The 14560-nt window shown below is 44.0% G+C and overlaps 1 protein-coding gene across 2 annotated transcripts; it reads right to left on the bottom strand.

The window, feature by feature from the left end:
• Window positions 1-2506: 2506 nt before the first annotated feature.
• Window positions 2507-11667, bottom strand: KLF6 (KLF transcription factor 6). 2 transcript variants are annotated; one of them, XM_054192502.1, is made up of 4 exons: window positions 11136-11667; window positions 7818-8205; window positions 5783-5906; window positions 2507-5363 (listed from the first exon to the last, which is right to left on the bottom strand). In XM_054192502.1, the coding sequence occupies exons 1-4, from the start codon at window positions 11235-11237 to the stop codon at window positions 5312-5314; spliced, it is 666 nt and encodes a 221-aa protein (XP_054048477.1). In that variant the 5' UTR covers window positions 11238-11667; the 3' UTR covers window positions 2507-5311. The 2 variants fall into 2 exon arrangements, with proteins under 2 accessions (XP_054048477.1, XP_054048476.1); XM_054192501.1 differs by having other exon boundaries at window positions 7632-8205; window positions 11136-11665.
• Between the last annotated feature and the right edge of the window lie 2893 nt (window positions 11668-14560).

Raw genomic sequence — 14560 nt, 5'->3', positions numbered from 1 at the left:
CCCCTCTCCAGACAAGGCTAAGGAGACCTCCAATGGACGGACCACAGAGCTTTCCTCTTATTAAAGGTTGTCTCTCTCTGTTGTCTGAATATGTAAGATCACGTACTCCTTTGGTGCTGTATAAATAACACTCAGCTACTTTTTTGAAACACTCATCATACTGTTTTTCCTTCTCCTTGTTTGTAATTTTGCTGCTGCTATTTGTGTGATTTACAGAGGTTGTTTTTATTCCTCAGAGCCTTCAGTGCAATTAAAGAAAATAAAGAGTGAATGCTCAAGTAGTTGAGAAGAATGCAAGAGGTAAAAGATGAACACAAAGGCAGAGGTACCATGAATGACTTCTAAAGAGGAAAGGATAAAATACAGCTTGTCTTCAACATGCTCTAACAGGCACAACAATTCTGGATTCAGTTTGCGACAAAACATACTATGGTTTAGAGGGAAGAGAGACAGTAGCTCCTAAACAATATGAACATTCCATTTAAGAAAATAGCAATCACTTGTCTATTGTGAACTTCAAAGTCATGCTGTACTTGTAATAAATACACAGTTGCTCAAGTGAGTCGGTAAACTGTGATACGCCTTACTTGCACTGACCACTTAATATGCCAGGATTTTTCACACCCAAGAGGAAAACAAACAAACAAACAAACAGACAGCCAAACAGATTCTCTTTTGGGATTTTAACTGTTTCATCTTGACCTTTGCATGCACGTATGTGTGCCTAAGTGCACAAACATGCCATGTTTAACCTCTGCAGCAAGAAGCTAACGTGTTGGCTCACAGGCTCTGTCCTCATTTTCACCTTATTAACCCGGGTTGAAGTTGTTGGAACTTGCTGAGGCTACTAATCCAGGTCCATACCTAAGCTACCTGACTTCTTCACCCTCAAATTCACATCCCTTCCCATTTGCTCTGCATTTCAAAATCTGGAATTAAGCAAGGCTGCAGTAGATGTGCATGTTGAAATGCACTAACCCTGAAATGGCTATTGCTTTCTGGGCTTGTTGCCCAATAGCTCTGTCACTAGCCTTTTTTTATTTCTTTTTTTGTCCTGACCATTGCTGTTTTTTCAGCACAATCTCTCTGAGAAAAAAAAAGAGGGTGGGAACTCAGTAACATCCTTAATAATGGAGTTATCAGGCTTTTTTTATTTTTATTTTAGAAGGTACGGTAAGTCACAGCCCTAGATGACACACACCCAATAAACAGGCAAAAATTTGCCAATCCTTGTTCTGTATTACACACCCATTGAACATTTTGGGTGGAGAACCTCCAAGGTCAAGCTCAGTTCTTTAAAAATATTTCCATTTCTACATTGTATACAGATGAGGAGACAAAATGTCACAATCCCTAAACCTCGGTAGCCTTTTCTATTTCTATTGCAACTGTAACTAAATTTCCCAGAAGACATCTGTGTTTCCTTGTGTGAGATACTGTACCAGTGGTAGAATTTAATATATCCCTCTCATTGCAGATCACAGATTTGCTTAAGTTGCCGTTTCTTCCTTGCCTATATAGAGGCATATGGTCTACTTGCTAGCCTGATGCAGGGCTGAGGTAGGTGGCAAAGGTCTCTCCTCCACATTGCTTCTGCCTCAATCTGTATTTATTGACGCGCTTCTTTTCTGCATCATTTTTAGACCATTTCTAATCTAAAACCATGAAACATTCATTTAGTGTGAACTGAACTCACATGTTCGAAGTCAGTTTCTCAGCATATAACATTGACATTTCTGCCAATGGCTTTACTCGATGCTTAAGGGGTTTTTAACACCAGCCTGAGTGAACCAGAAGCCACAAGGCAACATTAAACAAGTTCTGTGTGTGTCCGAAACCAGTGTACATGCCAAGCATGCTTTGAAGAGCCATTGCTCTGAAAAAATGCAGTTCACATAGGCTTGCGTTTGGCTGGTTGAAGGTCACCACCGGCATGTGGGTCAGGTCAGCCCTACAGCAGACTCGCATCTGTGCATTTGGGCCAGGCAGACCTCACGTGGTTCCTTCCCTGCATTCCTTCCCACAACTGCACCTTCAAGGTTTCGGTCTTTCTTCCCCATGGACCAGGCAGTTCGAAGGCCCACAAGTTGCAGTAAAAGTGAAGGACAGGTGCCTCCAGCCCAGCCATCTCGCCTTTCTGTTTTTTTCCTTCACTTTAAATGCCCACTGAATCTCCTTTCCCACATGCAGAACTTGTCCCGCTTGCATTCACCTCTCCAGAACAAACCATTTGGAGTAGAGGTGCAGCCCTGCAGTAACAATCATGTTAACTATTTATTCCGCTGCAACAAAAGATGAGTCAACAACAGCTTTTCAGATACAGAAGAACTTTTAGGGTCTACTGCCAAAATTATTTTCTCATGAGAACTTATATTCCACAAAGCAACCCAACCCAAAGGCATCTGTACTGGTGACCAGGTGACTCAAGGCAAAGCGTCAATATAGTATTTGACATTGTTTAGTGTTCAGGATGTCAGAGAGGAGAAAGATGAAACCAGACACGTGATGCTGATAAGAATTTCTTTTTATGTTATTCCAATAAAAAATACATTCATACAGAAATATAACAATCTTGCAAAAAACAATTTCAAATAAAATCTTGTAAAACAAAATTTTTACAAAAATCTTACAAAGAGATTCTTTAGATAACAGGGTGCTTCAAAACCAAAAAAAGAAATTTCACTAATAGAAACTTTTTCTTCTTAAATTTCAAGCAAAAATGTTTTATTTTTTTTTATTTTTCAGCTTGATTGAGGCTCAGTTATCACCTGAACAAAATGTACTTGCTTATAAAGAAAATTACAGGCATTTGACATATGGCACACAGCCCCACCCCATCCACACAAGTCTGATGGTTATTTCACAATTGAGACAAGCCAGTGCAAGTTTAAGTTTTTTTGTTTGGGGTTGGTCTTTTTTTGTTTGTTTATATTTGCTTTTGTTTACTTTCTTACTTATAAGAATTATGGCTAAGCCAAGGACAATGCAAACAAGGAGTTAAAAACACAACAAAACCCAACCCTAAATAGAAATCCATTTTCTCGGAAATTTTGTTTGTTTAGGGGGAGAAAAAAAAAAAAGTGCAATTTCAGGAAATTTAAACCAAAAATGAAATGAGAATGATATAAGCCTGTGTGTTCCTTAGAACCAGATCACTTGCATATACTTTTTTTTTTAAACCACTTATCTACATACATTTCCAGGAAGATATACTAAAATATTAGCATAGTAAGCAAGACCAATAATAAATAGAAAAAGAAACAGGTCACATGTTTCATTGCATTGACTGTAGTGAGCTGGTTTAAAAAAAAAAAAAATACTGTTTTTGGACAGACTATTTCTACTCTAGGAAAAAACAGTCTTTATTTCAGCTGAACTATGTAAAATTAGAGCTCAACCACCACAATGACTAGCTCACTCACAAGTCCTCCAGTAAGCTGGAAGGCCAAAACCCGAGCGTATTTCATCTGCACACAGCTAATATTCTTTTAGCATGCCAATATTCGGTTCATATCATTCTTAAATGGCCACAGATACGCTATTCCAGACAACCTAGTAACTACAAAACACAGTCAGCAGTCTGAGAAGGACTGAATGCCAACAAAGCCTTTAGCATACCATTAAGCTAAAGGTAAAGCCTCTAAAAATGCTAGATTTTAATTAACTGTATCTTTCATTTCTTTGTCTCCTTAATGACCGTATTGCAGGAGGGGGAGAGGGAATATTTTGATGGGCTGTGGCATTTTCTAGCTATGTGTTCTAATTTTTTTCCTTTTAAAAAAAATATTTATATATTATCTATATATATACACACATACACAGACTGTACACACAAATATACATACACAATTATTCTTCTGCCCACTTTTAAAAAAAAAGTAATATAGTTTCTTTCTGTATGACCAACAGATAGCTAGATATATAGATGTGAAACTTGTGCCTTTTAAGCAAATACATCTTTTAATACTTCTGTATCTTTAATATGTATGAAAACTTGACATATTAAGTACAGTTGGGGTGTGTATATACACAGTTGTTGTGCAAGGTCAATATAAAAAAAGTCTCAAGGTGGCAGAACTGGTCAGGTATTCAATTGGCATATGCATTATACTGTAACACAGTCAAATTGTCTAAGTTAAACAAATACTGTACTGACATGAACGACTTTTCTCTATATTTGTCTTTGTGAAGGAGGACCCTGGAAGTAACCTTTTTTTTCCCCTCATATTATACATTTGATACAGTACAATGCCAGGTGAAAAGAGAGCCTTAATAAAGCATGCATCACCCATACCCCTGTATAAGACCCCCTACAAGAGAAGGTCACTTGCATAAGGCACCATTATTAAGGTCAACAGTGCATTAACAGCTAGAAAACCAGAAGTTAGTCCTCAAGGCATAAATAAGAGAAAAATTAGCTGCATGAGAAAAATCAGTTTCTAACCAATAGTGGTTGTATCCACCCAACAGAAAAAATTATTCATGTTCCATACATTATGTAACATTAGACCAATTGTATTTTAGCTGCTCTTAACTGGAATCAAAACTGCAGTCCTGATTAAAGAATGGAAAAGCATATAGTTCCCCAGAACCATGCAATAACCTTTGTATTATAATGAAAAGTTATAGTTGTGTTACATTTGTAAATACACAGCTTATACAATGGATTACAAATGAGCTCTGTAGCAAGTAAAACAAGCTACTTGACACATTGCACGTTTAATAGCTGCACCAGACACCTAAAGCTCCTCTCACACAGGAACGGGGAGGTCCCCCATCTCTATTCTGGCATCCTGACTCTTTTTATTCCCCCCTTTCCCTCTCCGTTTTCCCTCTAAAAAGGTGCAGACACCCCTCCCCCCACCCCTTGGAAATGATTGGTGGTCGTCCCATCTCACAAGATATTCCTCACATACAAGACATTCAGACTATTTTTTTTCTCTTACAGTTATAAAACAACCACAAGAAAAAAAATGTGCCTCGGCATACAGTCATCAAGAGATCCTCATCGCATACAGTCGCCCAATCATTAACATTCTCAGTGCACATGCTCACGGCAAAGGCTTAGGAGCCACTCAGAAGGTTAGATACCAGTGTATGAGTCCAGGAAACCCCAAACATCACGCACCGCGGTTGCTATGCCGTTTCTTACATGACTTATTAGCCCTCAAAAGACCTTCAAGGAAGTGAGGTCCTGGAGGCAACTGGGTAGGGTGCAAAATGGCATGCTTTGGCTGGAACACGCATCCCTCCGCTCAAGGCTCTTCAACCTTGACGCCTCTTAGCCCGCAGGATTCACCTCTTGACCCATTCAGAGGTGTCTCTTCATGTGAAGGGCCAGGTGGTCAGACCTGGAAAAACACCTGCAAGGCAAGAGTCAAGGCGCACGTTAGCCCACGGTTACTGGCACACACAACACCGTATGCGTGGCTGAGGCACCCCCCCCTTGCTCTGCTGCTCCAAACCACAGCTCGTGGAGGAGGGATTTGGCATTCCCTGGATACACGGGAGCACTCAAGGTGTCTGTGGGCACCTGGGCAGATGGGTGGTAACACTAGGGACTTCTCAACACCTATCTGCAACATCAGGCTACAAACCACATCCCCATGACTAGTAAAAAGGAAAGGTTTTTTCTTCCAGTCTAAATATACAATAATCCCTTAAAAATACCAGACACAATTGCGTTCCCAAATGATTCTTTCACAAGTGAAAAGCAGCCCAGACTCACTTTTCAACAAGCATTAAAAATAACTCTTTAAAAAGGCGCGTTTCAGTCACATACCTGTCACAGTGACTACATTTAAAAGGCTTGGCACCAGTGTGCTTTCTGAAGTGTCTGGTTAATTCATCACTTCTTGCAAAACGCCACTCACACCCTTCCCATGAACATCTGTAAGGCTTTTCCCCTACAAAGAAAGCAGATTACACATTAGTCGTGACTTCATTCAAAGAAAGATAGGTGCTATCCCATTCATTTTCTATGTAAACCTCCTCCACCCCCCAAAGACAGCCAATTTTATTTAACCTATATAAATGCTTCAGAAGATGTAGGCAAAGAAGGCTTGCAAAATTCATCCACCTGATTCCTACTTAACTATTTTGCTGCAACAGCACATCAAATAACCTCATTCTTATTTAAGGAAGAAAAAAAAAGTGATTAAACAGGCTCACGGAAAACAAAGAAATCCAACCTTCTACCATTCCTGTTCATCCGTAATAGTAGGCTGACTCCCAAACAGGTATCATTCACCTCATAAAGGTGATTAAAGACAGCACAGCTAGGCTCCAAAATGCAATTAGGCTACTGTATTGCATCAAAGCCCTCTGTCACTCACTCATCTGCATAACATGCAACCTCCTTTCTGCTGAGCCACATATTCTTGGAAAAGCCTGTACGCCACTCTGAACACTGCTATTTCAGCATTCAAGAAATACCACTTCCATTCACAGGAACGTTCTCAGCCAGACAGCAACAGGACAACAGTACTGCAATAGTTCTGAGCCGGCAGCTATTTATGTCTGCTCAACCACCACGGTTTCAGTGGAAGTTGTTTTTTCCTCTTGAAATAATTTTATCTGACTTCTGCATGACAATGGGAGCATCCGAGCTTGCTCAGACTTCCCATAAAAGCCACAAAATGTTGAGCTCATGAGTCAAAATAGCATCTTTTTCCTTGAATTCTCCTTCCACATCTTGGGGCAAAAAAACCCCCACCCCTATAGGTCTTTGGATTGGTATACCAAGAACGCCAGGCCAATTCCTCAAGCCAAGCGATGACTATTGAGTCAAGGCGCAGCTCTACATATCTAACTGCTGTTGGAAAGAGATATCAAATGATAATGCTCAAACAAGCAAATCAGCATGCTACTTCAACCATAAAATATTTATAAAAGCCCTGAAGTGTCTATCTTCCTCACGTTCTTTCCCAATAACATACAGGATTGGTATTTTTAGTTCAGGTTCCGTAACAATAAAATGCTGTTGCTCAGTATTTTGGGATGAAATTATACAGTAAATCATACATTTCCAAGTCTAATTAGGCAGAGCTGTTAGAAGCACTAAAACACACTGTGGCTTTCCAAGATTTTTGCTATTAACGATGGCACACAAAACTGTTAAATGATTTACAACTATAGCTATACTTTATATAATCAAGGCCTTGGGATGTCTGATTGAATGGACCGGTGTAGACCAAACCATGAAAACAAGCTCTTACAGTATTTAGTGATCTGACCAATTTTTGGATATGACGCTGTTTTTTTTTGCAAGAAAGCCCCAGCTTGTGTTTGCTTTAGAAATAAACGTCAACAGAGGTCTAGTGCCTATTTTGGCTAGACCTTTGCTCTTGATGACCACACGCCGCTGCAGTTTCCCAACTATTGCCTATTTCGATGAGTGGCTCCTATTTGCTATGACAGTGGACCAATCTACGCCAACTGTCTTGGCTTCAGCTCGCTTACGAAGAGAATGAGGAAGTGATGTCGTCCATGCTGGTAAGCCTCTACTACTATTACATCATTTCTCCAAACCTGGGCTCCCACCCAGTGATTGTGTAACGCTGTGACACCACCACCGTCAGGGGTATTCCCTACAGTACTTGCCAACTCTTAATAAGCATACGGTTACTAACCTGTATGAGTGCGCTGATGTGCTTTCAGATGTGAACTTTTGGTGTAAACTTTCCTGCAACCGTTAAAATGACACCTGTGAACACGCCTTCTGCCATCTGGCGAAGTGTCACCATTGGAGGGTGTACCTTTTTCTGCAGTCTTTCCAGCGGTACCGGTACGAATTTTCCCCGGTGAATGCAACTCACCCGGCGTACAATTCCATAGCTGGGAAGAAGGCTCCTTGCTCAGCTCAGGAGATGAAGGGGGAGTGGAAGTGACAGACGAACTCAAGTTTCCTGAACTGGCTAAAACATCGCTTATAGGGTCAGAGGTAAACTTTGTCGTGGGCGAGAGCTCCTCAGAGCTGTCTGAAGATTCGCTGCTCACGTCAGAATTCAAACTGTTGGTCTCTAAGTTCTGACTAGTAAGATTGTCCTCTTTTGGGACACACGTGCTCTTCAGTTCAGATTCCTCCTTTTTCTCACGTGCCAGAATAATTTTGGTCCAGAGATCCTCTTGGCTATCAAATTTGATTTCAGATGCAGAAACATAACAGGGCTCACTTTGAAGATACCGTTCCAGCTCCAAACATGTCTAGGTGAAAGAGAAGGAAGAAAAAAAGAGAAAAGTTACAAGCTTGCTTCAAAATAAACCCAATTGTATTTTACACTTCAAAAAGCATGCAGGAATGTAGTACGTTCGATTTGAGGTTTCCAGGTTCAAAACAAATTAAAGGCTCCTCCAGCCGTAAGTAGGTGACTGTTACGATGAAAAGAAATCGGTTTTCGAGACCTGGGCAGGAGTTCAAATGCACAGCTGAAGGTGCAAGTCAGCTTTGGTTTCCAAAATAGCATTCTAATGAGTCAGTCAAATTATCATCACTCTCATCATGAAATCTGTGTTTTCAGTAGGCTGACGATGAAAAGGACCATAGAGAACCACAACAAATAATTACACTTTGCTCTCGCGCCCCGTCTAATTTCAAGTTGTTTTGTATCTCTCTCACACAAACAGGAGGCTGAAAGGACCCAACTGAACACAATGTGCTCTGACACACAGTTAAAACCCAAACGCTGTGTCAGAAAACAAAGCCACATTTCAGCACGGCTGCAGAGCTGCCGGTCCGTCTTCTGGGGACATCAATGGAGCAGCAGACATCCTCCCATTTCCTGTGCATGAGAACGCAGCACACTCGACTTTCAAAGAATGTCATTTCCAAGCACGCTGGCATGCACGCCACGTAACTCCAACTGCTCCCGTGCGTGTTCGGAGGAACACGGGGAACTTCAACAACAGAGGTGAGGGGAGAAAAAAGTTCCAGAATAGAAATGGCCTATTCTATAGGATGCAAAACGGGAAATTACTCTGAGGTCCTGCTGGGAGTCCCACAATGAACAAGAACTTTATCTACTGGCCAAGAGTGCAACTGTATGAGTCATCTCTCTCTTTCTTTCACGCAATGCCAAAGGAGACTTCCTTTTAAAACCCTGACCATCTGCCAAGAAAGTACTCTGTTCAAATATACATGCAACAGTACATGGACAACTTCCCCCCCCAACTGCATTCCCTTCTACTCCATGAAACGAAACAAAACAAAAAACAAAACCACCCTAAATGGGTGAAACTGTGGTTTTCAATTTCAATTCACCCTGCTGACTTTCTAGCCATTTTCAGAGAACAAAAAAAAAAAAACACAAAAACAAAACCGGGGTATGAACTGTTATGGCAACAAGCTGATGTTTTGGTGTTTTGGGATTATTCTTTCCACTATAGGAAATGATCCATACGGAAGCTTTACACAGAAAATGGACACACCAAGTTTCCATACTAAACTACTTATTTTAGCAAGATCATCTCTTCCAAGCCCGGTAGCAAAACCTGATCCCAAATGCCACACATTCCCCTCGCAGCCCCTTCCCATCTGTCCAAGAGCAGAGCTGCCATGGGAGCAGCCTCCCTTCTCCCCCAGCACCACTTAACTAAACTGGGTCACATGTTCTGGGCAGGCGAGGAGAGTGGGCAAAAATAGGGAAAAAAAAACAAAAAAACCCACGCCGAACAGCCCCATCGCTGCACACATTATTTACGTATTTGTCTATAATTAGGTAACTGGGTTGCAATGCACGTTAAAAATAAAAAGGGTTTCAACAGGGACAACACAATAGCGTGTTGATTTTCCGTGAAAACGGGTTAAAAAAGCATTTATTAAGATCGTGTCAAACTTTCATATTCCCGGCTAATTTAAATTCCTCATTAGGTTGATTAGTAATGGGGACCGGAGCGAAGCTCTCTCCGAGTTTAAATGCCTCTGAATGCTACTGGGAAGGAGGGCTGGCCCTTCGCCAAAAACCCAAATGCCTGAAGGAAACTACTTAGCTCCATTTCAATCACGTCCTACGAAGCTGCCTCGCTGGAAGGGGGAAGGCGGGGGGGGGAGGGCTGGGAAATAAAAAAAAAAAAAAAAACAAAAAAAACCAAAACAAAACAAAAAACCAACAAAACACACAAACCCAAGGCATTGCATGCAATTAACAAGCGTGTGAAGGTTGTAACACTTGGCATCGCAGCCTCCTCGGAAAGGCTGCTCCGTCCTTCTGCAAGGCCAGCAGGTACCGAGCCGGCCGTCGGGGCTGACCGGCTGCCGGCGGGGGGAGCGCAGACACCGGCCCCGGCTCCCCGCTGCAGCCGGCCGGGCACCGCGGCTCCGGCCAGCCCGCTGCCTGGATCGAACCCAGGGGGAGAAAAAAGGAAGGGGAAAAAAAAAAAGGGGGGGGGGGGGGGGGGAAGGGGGAAAAAAGAAGCGCAACAAAATATGTCCATTAAAGGGAAGGAGGCTCCGTTCTTCCTCCTTCCCGACCAAGGCAATTAGCACAAGGGGATCGCTGTCATATGACTGACAACTCACGGACTCTGCAAAGCTCCCTGCGCTGGGAAACGGCTCCATTGTACACAGAGATACACACAGGCACACGGATATGGGTACATATGCCTACACACACTCCTGGTGGGTTTTTCCCCCATCATCGCCAGGAAAAAAGAAAAATTAAAGTAACAATTAAAAAAAAAACAAACCACCACAGCAAGGGGCGAAGAGCAGCCCTTGGCCAAGGCAGGGAGCTCGGATGACAAGCCCCAGCTGTGGAGGTTGGACCTGGTACAAGCGCAAAACTTTTGCCAGGACTCGGTGCGGAGCGGAGCGCGCAGCGGAGCGCGGAGCCGGGCTGCGGAGCGGTGCGCGGAGCGGAGCGGGCCGCCGGCGGTGAACGAGGAGAGCCGGAGCTGCGCAGCTCCTTATATCCACCTCGGGAACTCTTTCCCCCCAAAAAAGCCGACTTATTTTAAACCAAAACACCTGCTTCAAAACATCCCTACGTATTTGTGCTCAATTCTCCCCAAACTCGTTCCTGACACTTGGGCTTTTTTTTTTTTTTTAAATCCGCTCATCCTTTAATACGGCTTAAAAAAAAAAAAAAAAGAAAATACACCCCGACAACAACAACAACAACATCGACATCCTCGTTTACCTGTTGCCAATATTCCTCCAGGGACGGCAAGGCTGAGAAGTAACCCGTGTCGTGCACAATCTGGAGTTCCTGGAAGATGCTGCACATTGGGAGCACATCCATGTCGCGAGTCGCAACAAACAAAAAGTCAGTGCTGGTTTCACCGAAAATAGAGATGCCTCCTTCTTTATGTGCAGGGCTTGAGAAGGGGGGGTGTGTGCGGGGGGGTGTCAAACCTCTGGCTCTCCGTTTCCAAGCCCCCCCCCTTCCTCCACAGAAGAAAAAAAAAATAATTGTATAGAGAGAGAGATATATATATTGGTATATATTAATTCCTTGAGGAGCTTAGGGAGGAAAAAAGACCCAAAGTTTCATGCAAAGTTTAATCGCACGGCACGGCACGACGTCTCCCGCGGCGGCTCGCTCGCTCGCTCGCTCTCCCCTCCCGCGGCCGGCGGCGGACCCTTGCGCAGGAGCGGACCCAAATATTTTGCAAACACGGCGCCGACTGCGAGTGTCACCCCCCGCCAAACTTCCCTATTCAAAGCTCTGCCCGGCCGCGCCGCCGCCCCCGCCCCGCGATCCCGCCCGCTCCCCCCCCCCGTCCCCGAGCTCCCACCCCCCCCCCCGGCTTGGCCCCGCCCCGCCCCGCGTGAGCCCCCGTGACACCGCCCCGCCGCCCAATCTCCGCCGGCCCCGCCCCGCCCCCCTCCCGCCAATGATGTCAGAGCCGCCCAATCACCGCCCGCCGTGGCACCGCGGCTCCTCCTGGCGTGACAGAGCCGGGCCGTGACGGCTCCCGCCATTGGCTCGATTCGAAATTCGGCCCCTACTGATTGGCGGGATGGGCGGCAGGCTATTTTTAGCAGGGTATATAAAGCCGGGGAAGCGGCTGCTTCTGCTTCTTTTTTTTTTTTTTTTTTTTTTTTTTTTTCCTCTTCATAATTTTTCGTGTGGGGAGGCGGCCGCGCGCGGGGGAGGGGAGCGGGGCCGGCGGCCGCTGTGTTGCGCTGCCGGCGGCGGGCGCGGAGGGCGCTGCGGGGCCGCCCGACCTGTCAGGCGGCTCCGGCGGCGGCCGTGAGGGGAGGCTGGGCTCGCCCCGGCCGGAGAAACCTCCTCCGTGGTGCAGGGCCTCGCCACAGGACGGCCAGGCAACCACGGCTCCCCGCGCCAGGAACTGGCGCGGGGAGCCGTGGTTGCCTGGCCGTCCTGTGGCCGTCACCTGTGTGAAGGTGTCCAGTTTTATTGTGGGGTGGTGTCACCATGAACCCCTCTGTGGCACCTTGCTCGCAAGGCTTCAAGGCAACATCTACGTGCTCCGGGACCAATCTTTCCCAGGGAGCCGGAGGGCTAGAAAGTTAATTTCTCTGTCCCCCAAGGGATGGCAGAGGACATCGTTGGCACTGCAGGGAGGGAGCTGGATCTCCAGGCAGGACAGGGTGATCGTAATGGGGCTCTGCATGGAGACCTCCCTGGCCCAGGGCCACGCAGCCAGCCTGGGGGTGGGTGTCATGAGTGTCCCCCTCCTGGCCTGCACCATCTGACAGAGCTGCTCCAGGAAAAGTTCGTTCGTTGCTGCCCGCTTACACCCAAGCGCAGAAGCTTGCATGTTGTTATCAGAGCACCAGCTTTTTTAAGACTAGACCTGTCGATGATGCGGGCGTCTTAATATAATTTAAAAGAATGTGATGGTTAGCTTTCCAAAGGAGTGGCCAGCAGATGGAACAAACACTCCAAATGCGTTTCTTTTACTAAGGGACTTCTAATTTTCCGCTGATGTTTCCATCATAATCTCTACTCTGTTACTCCCATTTCCCCACTTTTCTCTGTATCTGTTGCTGGTTACCTACAGATGGTAACTAAAGCATTTAATGCTTGTTTCTTCTGCCGACTGTCTTCTGTGAGCTAGTGATTGCAGGTGTGAAAATGTCAGTCTGACTTTCCATCCCCTAGCCCCTCATAAACTATTAATACGGCGATTCAGTAAACAAACAAATGGCGTTCATGGTTGGGTTTTCCTGTGTCTATGAAAAAAAAAAAAAAACTAAGGTCAATTAGAGCATTATTTTATGTTTAGAAAAACAGGCCAATGCTGAAGACTCAAAACATCTAAATCCAGAGGACTAAGCCCACTGGGTTTAGTCAGTAATGCTTTACTTGGCTTCATGTGGCCAAACGCATAAATATACATCCAAAATTGCCTTGCGGACAACAGATAGTGCAGATAGGTTTGTGTCTACTTGCGGTCAAACCAGATCCTCCAAAGAAAAGTGCAGAAGAAAAAAAAAAAAGCCCTCTTAAATAGATGAATTCTACACCTTACTTGAGCCTACTTTTAGTTCTGCAGAGTTAAATATTTTGTGGCCTGGAATGTGGTGTGGGCTCCAGTCAAATATAACCTGGTAACATAACTCTGGATATCCTTAGTGTTTGTTTAACTGACCCGCTCCCTCTTTGGAGAAGATTTTATTTTCAAACATCGTGACAGTGAGTGCAACTGTCTGCTCTCTGTGTTTTACACTTGCCCCTTTTTAGCTGTGTTTCACGTAAGAGAGATCTGGGCTTGTCAGAGACTGGAGGAGATTTACCGTGCCCATGTGGAGTTTGAAGCGTAAGGATCTTATTTTGTATGGTTATCTTCAGATGGGCAGATGTAAATAGATGGAGACGCAATATGAAAAAGTAAAAGAAAGATCCTTTAATAAAATGCAGTTTTAATTGACAAGTAATGTTTTCTGCGCTTTTGCCAGTCTGTGATTGGTGGAGAAGGATGAAGATTAGTGCCATAGGAAAAAATAAACCAAATCAAACAAAACCATGGCACAGATGGGACTCTGGTGCAGTAAAAGCTGTTTAAGTTATATCCTGATTAAATGCTGGCTTTGATTAGGCTGTTATCAATCGGCATTTGAAAGAAAATTAACATAAGTGTCACTGGATGTGTTAGTTCTAGGTTACATCTGTATTAACAAATTTTAATCTTAAGTAACAAAAAGCATCGTTAGAACTGAAGGTCAAGCCCCGATAAGAAAGAATGGGTAGGACTGTAGAGTGAAGTAAACAGAGGTAGTGTTTTTACCCAGTACATTTTTAATCAGGAATTAAAATGAAACGGTAAGTCAATAACATGCTGTGGTTTAGGAGACTCTTCCATGGAACGCAAGCTGAAGGGAAACTACTGGCTCTAATAGCAGCCAGGTGTAACGAAGGGATGGCATGTGAGTCGAAGGCAATTTATTGTAATCTATGGAGGATAATAAACATTAGGACAAATTTTAATAGGCCCCAAAATGAAAGAAAAGGAAAGAATGAATTAGTGAAGATACTTGAAGATATAATTTAGCCCCTAATGACTTTCTTCGTAGTAGTAAAGTTTCAAATACCCATTCTATACCACTGATTTTTTGAATCACGTGCCGGGATGGAATTTACCTTGAGAACATGTT

Source organism: Rissa tridactyla, chromosome 2 (assembly GCF_028500815.1).
Source record: "Rissa tridactyla isolate bRisTri1 chromosome 2, bRisTri1.patW.cur.20221130, whole genome shotgun sequence".
NCBI classification, from domain to species: Eukaryota; Metazoa; Chordata; class Aves; order Charadriiformes; family Laridae; genus Rissa; species Rissa tridactyla.
The sequence above is the reverse complement of the archived record's forward strand: the minus strand, read 5'-3'. Positions and strand labels throughout refer to the sequence as shown.

What these genes read in the sequence shown, in the direction of transcription:
- KLF6 (XM_054192501.1), bottom strand. Translation starts at nt 11,237, where the DNA reads ATGGATGTGCTCCCAATGTGCAGCATCTTCCAGGAACTCCAGATTGTG. An exon ending in TGGAGGAATATTGGCAACAG is followed by an intron (nt 8,206 to 11,135) that starts GTAAACGAGGAT and finishes TCTTTCACCTAG; the next exon opens with ACATGTTTGGAGCTGGAACG. An exon ending in ACATCAGCGCACTCATACAG is followed by an intron (nt 5,907 to 7,631) that starts GTTAGTAACCGT and finishes CTTTCTTTGTAG; the next exon opens with GGGAAAAGCCTTACAGATGT.